Source organism: Cololabis saira, chromosome 11, assembly GCF_033807715.1.
Source record: "Cololabis saira isolate AMF1-May2022 chromosome 11, fColSai1.1, whole genome shotgun sequence".
NCBI lineage: Eukaryota > Metazoa > Chordata > Actinopteri > Beloniformes > Belonidae > Cololabis > Cololabis saira.
In genome coordinates this window covers 26,585,437-26,598,237 of record NC_084597.1, presented here as the reverse complement: position 1 = coordinate 26,598,237, position 12,801 = coordinate 26,585,437, and the positions used below count along the sequence as shown (strand labels likewise).

The following is a 12,801-nucleotide window of genomic DNA, read 5'->3' as shown; positions in this document are numbered from 1 at the left end:
GAAGGCTGATTTATGGTTCCGCGTTACACCAACGCAGCGCCTACGGCGTAGGGTACGCGGTGACGCAACCCGTACGTTGCGCGTCGCCAAGTACCCTACGCCGGTGGCTACGCCGTCGATTTAACGCGGAACCATAAATCAGGCTTTAGTCAGAGCGAGAAAGAGAGAGGGGTCCGCCATGCTCTACCACGTGACTGTGTTTCACCAATCAAACGTAGCTGCGCCGTGTATGTTGAGTCCTAACCCAGGAGAGCAAAGATCTCTATATTGAACGGGACAATCACCCAGAAGACTACAACTCCCACAATGCACCAGCAGCAAAGTGGCTGCTGGGAGCTCGGTTTGGCCAACCCAGAACACCTGAGAAAGCTGCTGCCATGAGCATGCAGACACACACCAAACGACAAGCAAGCAAGTCTACTCCTGGAATTCTTCTCCAAGGCTCTAATGGTCGGTTAAGACTGCTTTGTTTTCTGTTCAAATCTTCCTCTGTGGCTGAATGTATTGTTAGTATAACATTAATTATAATTATACTTGACTTATCTAGATAAAAGTTAATATGGTATATTTAAAAGCTTGCAGTATACTTTAATTTGAATTATTATTATTATTAGAGGTGAACTTAGTCAAAGTTACATTTCAGCAGGTTGGCTTTAATGCTGCTTGACATTATTACTTTATAATTTATAAAATAATGTGATTAAAATGCTGACTTTAATTTATATATTGGTTAAATAGTTGAAGTTAATACTTTAATTAACTTTAATTTCAACTGAATTTAATTAATGATGATTTTGGATAGAATTGCTTTAATTTAAAATATGGTTAATAATTTAAAACTGACTTTGGTAAATGATTAGTATGACTTTAATTTAAAAGTGTCTACCTTTCATAGTAAAAGTAATTTAAAGAAATGCTTTTGTTTAAAAAACTTTAGTGTTAAAACTTATTTAAAATTATTGTTTAAAGGACACTTTGTTTAATGTGTTTTGAAGGCACTTTAATTAAAAGATGGTTTATTGTAATTTAATTCGACCATTTAAAATGTAATTGTTTAAAACAGTTAGTTTGTTCAAAATGACATTTGTTTAAATACTTAAATACTCTAAAATAATTGTTAAAGGGTTTGGTTAAAAATACTTTGTTTAAAACAATTGTTTATTTAAGAGACATTATTTGTTTAGAAATGTTTAAAAATATAACTACTGAAACAGGACTTTTTTGTTTAAAAAATGATTGTTTATTTTGACAATGTTGTTAATCATATGTTTCCTTGTTTTAAAGGTTAACAACCTAACTACGCTACTAATCGAAGACCCCCAACAAAGACCAACAAATTGATTTGAAAAGTTGGAAAAATAAAGTTGGAAGAGGTTGGAAAGAAGCTGAGTTGTTGTCCTTCTGTCCAGTTGGAGAAAATTGGAGTTGACTTTACAGTTGTTAACCAACTGCGGACACCCCCTTGCTAAGGATAAAGGGCTTCGGCTAGGAGGAAAGCCGTGGACAAGAAGGAAAAATGGCGGAGAAAACGGCCAAAGATTGTAAGCAAGAAAGGACCACGGCAAAGAGCCGTTTTACAAGGCAAGCCAACTTCATTGTGAGAGAAGCAGATGGCATGCTCAAATCCGAGCTTCTTGAGCAGTACAAGGAGCTCACAGACTGTTTCCGAGCTGTGCAACACTCCAACGATGACTACAGGTCCAGCCTGGAGGCTGAAGTCAAAAAGGAGGAGGAGGATGAAGAGGCAGAGCTCAGTGAACAGCAAGAAGCCGACATTGAGAACACTCTGAAAGAGGCCAAAGTAAAGATGACCGCAATCGAGGCCACAGTCCGACAAATCCTGTGGACAAGATATGGAGGCTATGAACTCGAAACTGCCATTCGTGGGGCTGAGAAAGCAAATGGGGCTGCGGATAATCTGCCAGTGACGAGTGAGAATTTGGAGCGATTCGAAAGGCACCTAACCCTCTCTGAGAAGATGAGGAACGAGGCCACCACTGCAATGTTGACGTGGGAGAAATGGATACCGGAGGATCACAGGGATGGAGTGAAGGCAAGGCTCAGGGACATAGACGGAACTCTTCTCATACTGAAAATGAGAGAGCCTGAGTTTGCAGGTGCACGGACCCTGCTGGTCGCTGGTAGAGGAGTCACACCAACACCCCAACCAACAACACCAGTCGTGAGGATAAAGCCGACCACCCTACCTACCTTTACTGGTTCCAAGAGAGACTTTCACAGATGGAAAAAAGACTGGGAGAGCCTTCAACGGCAGGGAGAACCATCTGGATCGCCTGTAGTAAAGAAGATACAGCTCCTAGACAGCATCGATGAGAAAATCTCAAAAGACCTCAGACTTTCCACATACACCACGGCAACAGACATGTTCAGAGTCCTTGAGAACAGGTACGGCAACAAATCAAGCATCACTGTGGAAATCCTGGAAGAACTTGACAAAATACCACATGTGAAGGGGCACCAGCCCAGAAAGGTCATTGACCTAATACAGTCCGTGGAAAAGGCTCTAGCAGACCTTACTGAGCTGGGGAACTCCGGGGCCATAAACAACCCTCTTGTCATCAAATCCATCGAAACCAAGTTGCCCGATTTCATCAAGACCAACTGGCTGATTTTCATGGTGGATCCCACAAACAACGTCACACCTCAGAACCATTTCGACCAGCTCTTGACATTCCTAAAAAATCAGGAAGACGTACTAGAGAGACTTGAGCAACTCCGAATTGTGGAGAAGGGTGACAAACCGGAGCGAGCAGACAAGAAGAATGGAAGGAAGTCTGCCTCCACCAGAGCCACCAAGAGACAAGAGCTTGATGGATGTGTCATCTGTGGTGACAGCAGCCATCAAACTCACTGAAGAAATCATTGACAAGTGGAATGGCCCAGTGTGGTATGTGAGCCACCTGGTGGCGCCCAACCCTCATTCTGTGACAACACCAGTCCGAATTGTGTGGAACAGCAGCCAGAAGTACAAAGGTGTGAGCATGAATGACATCCTTCTGAAGGGACCAGATGTACTCAACCCTATTCGAGCTGTTCTGCTGAGGTTCCGCGAAGGTGTGCATGCAGCTCTAGGAGACATAAAGAAGATGTACAACTCTGTGTGGCTGGAGCAGTGTGAGATGCACCTGCACAGATTCCTCTGGAGAGACAGCCCAGAAGAGGAGATCAGCGAATATGCAATCACCAGAGTAAACATCGGAGATAAACCTGCAGGCTGCATTGCACAGTTGGCCATGAGGGAAACGGCAAACCTGCCCAACTTTGTTCACCTAGAAGATGAACGCAAAGTAATTGAAGGAGACAGCTATGTGGATGACCTTCTGACCTCCCACAACGACCTGGACAGACTTGACCAAATCACGGCGCAAGTTGAAGAGATTTTGAAAGCCGGCGGTTTCTTCCTCAAGCCATGGGTCCGGTCGGCGCAGAGTGGGAGGAAAGGAACAGACACAGAGGCCACCAAGTCTGGAAGAAGTCAAACCTTAATTCTCCCAAACCAAATGAGGGAAGAAGACAACAAAGCCCTGGGCATCGGCTATCAAGTTGACGAAGACAAGCTCTACATATTGACTTCAGTGAACTTCTCCAAGAGGAAGAAGAAGATGAGAGTTGGCAAAGATCTTCTCACAGAGGAGGTGAGAACCGAAACCCCTAACCCACTGACCAGAAGAGCTCTCTTAAGCCAAGTAGCTGGACTGTACGACCCAATTGGCCTAGCAGCACCGGTCAAACAGAAGGGAGCAATTCTTGTGAGAAAGGCGTTCCAAGAGGGAGGTGGCGGCAAGCTGACCCAAGAAACCTGGGACCTTCCACTCTCACAAAGCCTCAGAGAAGAAGCCATACAGCTCTTTGAAGAGTATGTGCAGCTTGGCCAGGTGAAGTTCCACTGAAGCCTCACACCTGCTGACTGGAAAGGAAACCCTTGGGGCATCACATTCTCTGATGGAAGCGACAAAACCTTTGGAGCAGTGCTGTACTTAAGGTGGGAGACAAGTCATGGCATTGAGGTCCGGTTCGTGGAAGCCAAAGCCAAGCTGACACCCCTGCATCAAAAGGGAGATGCTGTTAAAGCTGAGATCTGCGGCGCAGTCTTCGCTGCAAGGATCAGAAAGTATGTGGAGAAACATGCTCGAATGACGATCGAGAGATGGTTCCATCTGCTGGACAGCCAAATGGTCCTCGGGGCGATCCAGAGAGACAGTTATGGGTACCAGACCTTCTTTGCCAACAGAGTGGGTGAACTCCAGAAAAGCGGACCGGTGCAAGACTGGTGGTGGATCTGTGGCGACCTAAATATAGCTGACATCATCACAAGAGGAGGCACTCCAGAAGATCTAAAAGAGAATTCCACCTGGCAAAATGGACCAGAATTCCTGAAGTGGCCGGTGGAGGAGTGGCCCATTAAGTCAGCTGGAGAAGTAGCTGCCCACGCCAGAGAGAGCGTGAACAACCTCCAAAGGAAAGCATTTTCAGCTGCCATAACAAGGGCTCAAGCCAAGCTTGATCGGCAAAACCCGCCAGTCACCCCGGATAACCGATCCATCTCGGATGTCCAAGAGGTGAAACCAACTCTTCCCCAGAAGAAACCCACTGGCTGGGTCAAAGTACTTGTGGACATACAAAAATTCAGCAACCTGTCCAAACTGGTGAGAGTCATTGCCTGGGTTTGCAGAGCTGTCAAGCTGTGGCTAAACCGGATGAGACAGGCACCAGGACAGTCAAAGTGGGAGGCCAATCAAGCTGGACTGACTGGAGAAGAGCTGAACGAAGCCCGTGAAGACCTCTTCCTCGCTGCCCAAGAAGCTATAGCCTTCCCAGAGACGACTCTAAGCAGATTGGCAGTATACAAAGATGTGAACTCTGGACTCCTAGTTTGTGGTGGCAGAATCCAGATGTTCAGTGAAGATAAGACAGCAGTGCCAGTTCTACCATTCGAATCCTGGGTGTCTACATTGCTGGCTGAAGAATCCCACAAAGCAAACCATGAAGGTGTAGCAGGAACCCTTCTTCGGATGAGGAAGAGAGCGTGGGTGATAAAAGGCCGGAGACTTGCCAAGAGAGTGGTTGACAGCTGTACTGTCTGTAGGAAGAACAACATGAAGAAGTGCCAACAAATCATGGCTGACCTACCTCCAGAGCGGATGGGCCCAGCCGCACCCTTTGAATTCACCACCATGGACCTGTTCGGCCCCTACGAAGTGAAGGATGAGGTCAAGAAGAGGACCAGACTAAAAGTATGGGGCATTGTCTTCTGCTGCATGGCTTCCCGAGCCATACATACCGAAGTGGTGAGTGACCAGTCATCGGAAGGATTCCTGCTGGCCTATCAAAGATTCACTGCACTGAGAGGACACCCCAGGAAACTCTGGTCGGACCCTGGCAGTAACTTTGTCGGAGCTAAACCCGCACTGGAGCAGCTTTACCAGTACCTTGACCGACTGGACAAGTCTGAACTTGAAGACAAGGCTACCAAGCATGGAATGGAATGGTCTTGGAAGATCCACCCTGCAGACTCTCCCCATAGGAACGGTGCAGCAGAGGCGGCTGTCAAAATAGTGAAGCGGGCCTTAAGCAACCTTGGTGGAGATGGTGTATTCACGTGGGGTGAGTTCCAAACGTTCCTCTACATGGCAGCCAACCTCGCAAATGAGAGACCCATCGATGCGAGAACTCAAAGCAGGGAAGACTGCATAGAGTACATCACCCCAAACTCTCTGCTCTTGGGACGTGCCAATCCAAAAGGTGACCCTGGAGACTTTCAGTTTGATGCCTACCCTTACAAACGATTTCAGCATATTCAAGCAGAAGTCGGAAAGTTCTGGAAGAAGTGGAGTCAACTGGCTGGCCCTAACTTGTTCATGAGGAACAAATGGCACACCAAAGAGCGAAACGTGGCTATTGGAGATGTGGTCTGGTTGGCTGACCAAAACGCTCTGAGAGGACAGTACAAGCTGGCAAGAGTGGTCGGTGTCAATACTGACGGCAAAGGCATCGTAAGGGATGTGCTCGTGAGGACCTTTCCCAGCTATCCTGTTCCCCTCACAAAAGCAAACGGCAAAGACAAGCCTAAGAAAACAAGTGACAAAACAAACATCCCGGCCACAATTCTGCATAGAGATGTCAGGCGACTGGTCATTCTACTTCCTATTGAAGAACAGAAACGTGAAGGACTTGAGTGACCTCTCTGTGTGGAACCCAAGAGCTCAAGTGGGAGGTGTTGAGTCCTAACCCAGGAGAGCAAAGATCTCTATATTGAACGGGACAATCACCCAGAAGACTACAACTCCCACAATGCACCAGCAGCAAAGTGGCTGCTGGGAGCTCGTTTGGCCAACCCAGAACACCTGAGAAAGCTGCTGCCATGAGCATGCAGACACACACCAAACGACAAGCAAGCAAGTCTACTCCTGGAATTCTTCTCCAAGGCTCTAATGGTCGGTTAAGACTGCTTTGTTTTCTGTTCAAATCTTCCTCTGTGGCTGAATGTATTGTTAGTATAACATTAATTATAATTATACTTGACTTTTCTAGATAAAAGTTAATATGGTATATTTAAAAGCTTGCAGTATACTTTAATTTGAATTATTATTATTATTAGAGGTGAACTTAGTCAAAGTTACATTTCAGCAGGTTGGCTTTAATGCTGCTTGACATTATTACTTTATAATTTATAAAATAATGTGATTAAAATGCTGACTTTAATTTATATATTGGTTAAATAGTTGAAGTTAATACTTTAATTAACTTTAATTTCAACTGAATTTAATTAATGATGATTTTGGATAGAATTGCTTTAATTTAAAATATGGTTAATAATTTAAAACTGACTTTGGTAAATGATTAGTATGACTTTAATTTAAAAGTGTCTACCTTTCATAGTAAAAGTAATTTAAAGAAATGCTTTTGTTTAAAAAACTTTAGTGTTAAAACTTATTTAAAATTATTGTTTAAAGGACACTTTGTTTAATGTGTTTTGAAGGCACTTTAATTAAAAGATGGTTTATTGTAATTTAATTCGACCATTTAAAATGTAATTGTTTAAAACAGTTAGTTTGTTCAAAATGACATTTGTTTAAATACTTAAATACTCTAAAATAATTGTTAAAGGGTTTGGTTAAAAATACTTTGTTTAAAACAATTGTTTATTTAAGAGACATTATTTGTTTAGAAATGTTTAAAAATATAACTACTGAAACAGGACTTTTTTGTTTAAAAAATGATTGTTTATTTTGACAATGTTGTTAATCATATGTTTCCTTGTTTTAAAGGTTAACAACCTAACTACGCTACTAATCGAAGACCCCCAACAAAGACCAACAAATTGATTTGAAAAGTTGGAAAAATAAAGTTGGAAGAGGTTGGAAAGAAGCTGAGTTGTTGTCCTTCTGTCCAGTTGGAGAAAATTGGAGTTGACTTTACAGTGTAGTCTCGTCACGTGACCATATTGAACCTCAGTCGGCGGGACAGATAAAATTAATCGAAAATGGCACTCATCAGCAATGCAGACCATGCAGACGCAGAAGAAAAGGAACACCCCTGGCCTCACATTAAAAGCATGTTCACTTTAAAAACGGCGGGAAACACCAGCAACAGTATGCAGTGTCTTCCTTGTTTGCCTTAATTTATTTTTTTATTTATTCTGTTATTTTATCTTTATAATCTATTAAAGTACTTAAATTTACTTTAAGATTATTTTAATTTAAGCTATTTTTTATTAATTTATTTGATTGATTTAATTTGCCTGAAGACAGTTACTCAGTACTTGAGTAGTTTTTTCACCAAGTACTTTTTTACTTTTACTCAACTAATTATTTGGATGACTACTTTTTACTTCTACTTGAGTCATATTATTCTGAAGTAACAGTACTTTTACTTGAGTACAATTTTGGCTACTCTACCCACCTCTGGGTAGGGGTGATGCCTTGTATGCTCCTTTGTGAGTAGTGTAGACCAGATCCAGAATGTAGTCCCCTCTTGTTGGGAAATGCTGGTATAGTTTTGGAAGGACATTCTTGAGATTTGTGTGATTGAAATCTCCAGCGATGATGGTGAAGCCGCCTTGGTGAGCTGTCTGTTGTTCACTGATGGCCTGATACAGTTCACCCAGCGCCACATTTCTGTCACTGTTGTTGGGGGTGGGGTGGATATAAACAGCGACCAGCAGAATCGCTGTGAATTCCCTCGGCAGATAGAAAGGACGGCACTTTATGATCATAAACTTTAGACCACCACAGCATTCCGACTCCATGCATCCCGGATGTAAACACACACTCCTCTGGCACGAGTTTTACCGCCTTCAGCGAGAGCTCTGTCCTCTCGGTAGCATGTTAGCTGCTCCAGTTGCACAGCAGAGTTGGGGATGTTGTTGTTTAGCCATGTTTCCGTAAACAGCAGCACACAGCAGTTCACCACGTCACACCGCGCCGTCTGCAGCAGTTTTACATGGTCCATTTTATTGACCAGGGATCACACATTAGCTATAATAATGGATGGTACAGTATGGCCGGGTGCGTTGGACTAGCCCCTAGCCTAACTCTGGTTCCACCTCTTCTGCTTCCTCTCACATTGCTTACGGCGCCTCCTTTCCGGGGGAGGGGTGGCAGTCGAGTCCGTTGTGGTCGTAGGCCGGCGGAGTAATCTGAGCTCCTTGATTGTCTCTGTTTGTGCAGCATTCAAAGTGTTGAATATCTTGGTCCTGTTGATGATTGACAGAACATGGCGACTGTACCTGAACTCCGATGTAGACAGACAAGAAAAAAGCGAACAATTTCCTTACAAACAATTTGTAACAGAAAAAACAGAACAAAACTCTGGACAGAGAGGAGCCGCTGCATCTACATGCGCCGCCATCATTTGGCCCAATATAATAATAATAATAATAATAATAATAATAATAAAATCAAAGCTCAGTCGTCGATGTGAACTTATTTCCATAGCTGCTGTTATCACCTATTATTAAGTTCCACTCACATGCATCATGTCTCGTCTGCTAAAACACAGGAAGAACATACAAACTCCACACAGAATGTTTCCGTGCAAACCACTGAAGATTAAATCTTTAAAACATTTAAATTAAATCAGTATTGCAAGCTTGACTCCAGAATCCCATTAGTTGAAAGTAGATGAAAGGTAGGAATGAGTTTAAATGGAAGTGTGGCAGGACTACAAAGGGATCCAGCAACTCATTACTTAAGAAGAGATGAGCCTGCAAAAATCCACACTGGACGAAACTGAGTCACTTTGTTGTTGTTGTCACGCGCACTGACAGCCAGAGAACTAAGAAAAAGCCATCTGGACAGTAAACTGCAAGCCTGGCAGAAATGCTGGGTAGAATCAAAGAGTGGAGTGGCTTCACAAGTCTGATTATGTATCTGTTGTTCTTATGAACCACAGTTTGCAGTTTGAAATATGGAGTGAAAAGGCAGTGCTAAGAAAAGTTCCATGTCAGGATAAATAAAAGAAGACAGTCTGACGAAACGTCCTGAAACGATACCTGAGAGTACTGTTTTGTAGAAGGTGAAGCATAGAAAGCATTAAATCACACATCTGTGGACCAAGTGGGACCAGATGTGTGCGTCATCTGGAGGATATAGTCGAAGAGACGGAGGTCATCCCGTCAGCGTGAAGTTTTTTTACAGACTGGTAGTACGGTTTGAATAGTCTGTGAACTTGCCTTGAATCTCACAACACACGCACACACGCAAGGCTCCAAATACTGCCATGGAAAGTATGCACTGCTTCATTTATGTGTTTTTTCTGCCAAGTTAAAGCCTCTGTGGTTCGTGCATAGTAGCTGAAAGGGAGAGGAATAAGGCAATTACCTTCCAAGGTTGCACTGACAGTGCTGATTTTACTTGATGTTCTGCATCACTCCTGACAATATAGCCTTCTTTTTTTTTCTTTTCTTGTGGTTCTCTTAGCGTTAAAGTAAATATGCCAGCAAAAGGTTTAAAAGAAGAACTTGCAGTGAGATATTTCTTACATTTGACAAAGATGAGTCAACTTTAGTTTTTTCACGTGAGTGGACTGGGTTTAATTAAAACCTTGCAGAAATGTAACAACATCAGAATACGAATGAGCAGAAAATAAAACAGAGATTTATTAAATTCCTATTTAACTGTGAGTGCTAAAAACTACTGCAGCAGTGCGTCACAGTTGATCAGTAAAGACGGCTGCTCTGGCATTCTCGGAGAACCTTGTTAATGACACTTAAAGAAAAGAACGAGTTTAGAGATTTAAAGATTCTTGTGATTTCCTGCCAAGAGTTCTCAAGTTCACTTGTGAAAGAACCTCCTGACCTGCCAGTAATGAGGGGGCTCCCTGGCCCCTTATTGAGCCCTATTTATAATTATAAATAATTTAAAAAATCCATTAAAAAAAAACTTTATCAATCCCCAAAAGAAAATGAGTTATGTTGTCAAAATGACCACCAGCAACAAGCAATGATGCTTTTATGCTGTCCATTTCAAGTGCGAGGACCAATCTAGGGAAGAAAGCCTTCATCTGTTCTGCCCCACTTGCTTGGAATAGCCTCCAAAAAGACCTGAAGCTAAACACATTAGTGTCATTGTCTGATTTTAAAGCTCTTACAAATACATTTTTAAATGACTCTGTTGGTACTTATCACTGTTTTTAAGTATTTTAACTTATTTACTGGCACTGTTTTGTGAGCTATCTTGCATTGTCCTTCTATTTCTGTTGTTGTTGATGTTGTTTTAAAGCTGCCATTTTTGGTCAGGTCTCCCTTGAAAAAGAGATCCTAGATCTCAATGGGACTAACCTGGTAAAATAAAGGTAAAATAAAAAAAAAATTAAATCATTACAAGTGGGGAAAAACATATCTAATAAGAGAAATCATCTTCATGTGCACTTAGTCTACGTGGACATGACACTTGACTTGTAGATACAGTAATCATGTGGTTGCCTGGAAGAAAGAAAAAGAAAAAAAAGAAATGGCTAATGCCACCGTTTTTACTTTCTGTTGTTTGTGTAAATGTTATAATTTATTCCACCAACTAAATACTCATTTCACATGAATTTTTCGTCCTATTTGCTGAAAGCTTCTTTGTCTCCTCAGGTTCGTTGGGGGGATAAAGGCTCAACTGAGGAAGGAGCCAAACTGGAAAAGGCTAAAAATGCTCGGGTTGTGATGCCCGCTCAGGAATATGACCCACCTCCACCACGGCCTTACTATAACATGCACAAGTCCACCCGTCCCCAGAAGTGGTACTCGCCCATCAAGGTGCTCCATTTACACTTTTGATCTCCATCTATCTCAGTTACTTTGTCATACTGTCTTTGATTTTTGATTGATGCATTTTAACATGTTATATTTTAGCTATTTTAGAAATCTCTTTTACTATTTGTTATGTCCCTGAGCATTAGCTCTCTCCAGTACTCGAGTTGAGGGGGGATGAGGGGGGATGGCATCCCCCCTGAAATAAAAACGGTCAAAATCATCCCCCCCTGTAAAACTGCCATCCCCCCTTTCCATCCCTTATGTCATTTCATCAATGAATGTGGTTTTACTGCTATTTCAACATTTAGAGTCATCATCAAAAATATAACTTATTTGACAATTTTCACCTGTTTCAAGTAAATTTTCACTTGAAATAAGTAGAAAAACCTGCCAGTGGGACAAGATTTATCTTCTCATTACAAGGCAAAAAAATCTTGTTCCACTGGCAGATTTTTCTACTTATTTTAAGTGAAAATCTACTTGAAACAGGTGAAAATTGTTGTTTTTTCAAGTGATGAGTCTTGTTTTAAGTGTAATAAGATTTTTTTTACTAAAATGAGACATTTTAACTAGAAATACGACAAATATTCTTATTTTGAGTTTTTGCAGTGATCCATTTTACTTATCCTGTGAAGGACAGAGTCATATTGATAAGTTCAGAAAAGTGTTTTTTATTGTTGTGTTTTGATGTATTTGATGTAAGCCCAGTGGATATTTAAAGCTTACAGAAGGCTGCATTTAACTGCTGCTATGTCATTCCTGCAGTATTTCTGCAGGTGTTTTGGTCACTGCTATCATTTGTAATATATTATATTATTTGTAATCAGCACAAATTATCTGTCCCCATATGAGAAAATCCACCATCCCCCCTGATTTTTTTTTTACAACTCCAGTACTGGCTCTCTCTTCCGTTACGAATTTGTGTGAATTTGCTGGCATTTTTTTCCAAGCTCACCAAAAGAAAAAAAGGAGTTCTCCTCAGTTCTCTCAGCTGCTCCAATATCATTTTTGATGTGTAGCCTTTTCCTTACAACAGTGTATGTTCATCATATCATATGTAAGAAAGTGTTTCAGTTTTAATGTTTCTGGGAATAATGTGTTACCAGGAAATAGTTAATAAAATGTGCTTCCTCACACATTAGTCAGCTGGATGGATGGTAATAGGAACCAGACATGGACTGAGCTAACCCTAGAGTGAGGAATCCGAGTGTTATTTCAAACCAAATATGTTTGTTTATCTGTCTTTGTTTATGTATAAAACTTCCTTTGCATCTGTAGCAGGGCTCCAGATTTTGACCCAGAGTCACATTTAAAGGGAGGTAAAAAGAGATAAAGCTGTGGTCTACTTGCTCATCTGTGATCCTCTTTCTCCAGGGAAAGCTGGATGCTTTATGTGTATTTCTGAGAAAAGGCTACGACAGAGTGTCTGTGATGCGACCTTATCCTGGAGACAAGGTGAGACGTACTACTTATCAAACCTGTTATTCAAGGCAACTCCGTGAATAAGATAAATAATGGACAAAAGATTGAATTATATGACT

General features: G+C 41.8%; 1 protein-coding gene across 1 annotated transcript in view; it reads left to right on the top strand.

Moving 5' to 3' along the window:
• Positions 1–12,801, top strand: part of LOC133455269 (anthrax toxin receptor 1-like) — a 29,669-nt gene that overhangs the window by 12,468 nt on the left and 4,400 nt on the right. Inside the window, exons 16-17 of the mRNA XM_061734226.1 lie at positions 11,099–11,263; positions 12,635–12,715. Of these exons, the coding sequence (XP_061590210.1) occupies positions 11,099–11,263; positions 12,635–12,715 (246 nt within the window). The remainder of the gene's footprint in view (positions 1–11,098; positions 11,264–12,634; positions 12,716–12,801) is intronic.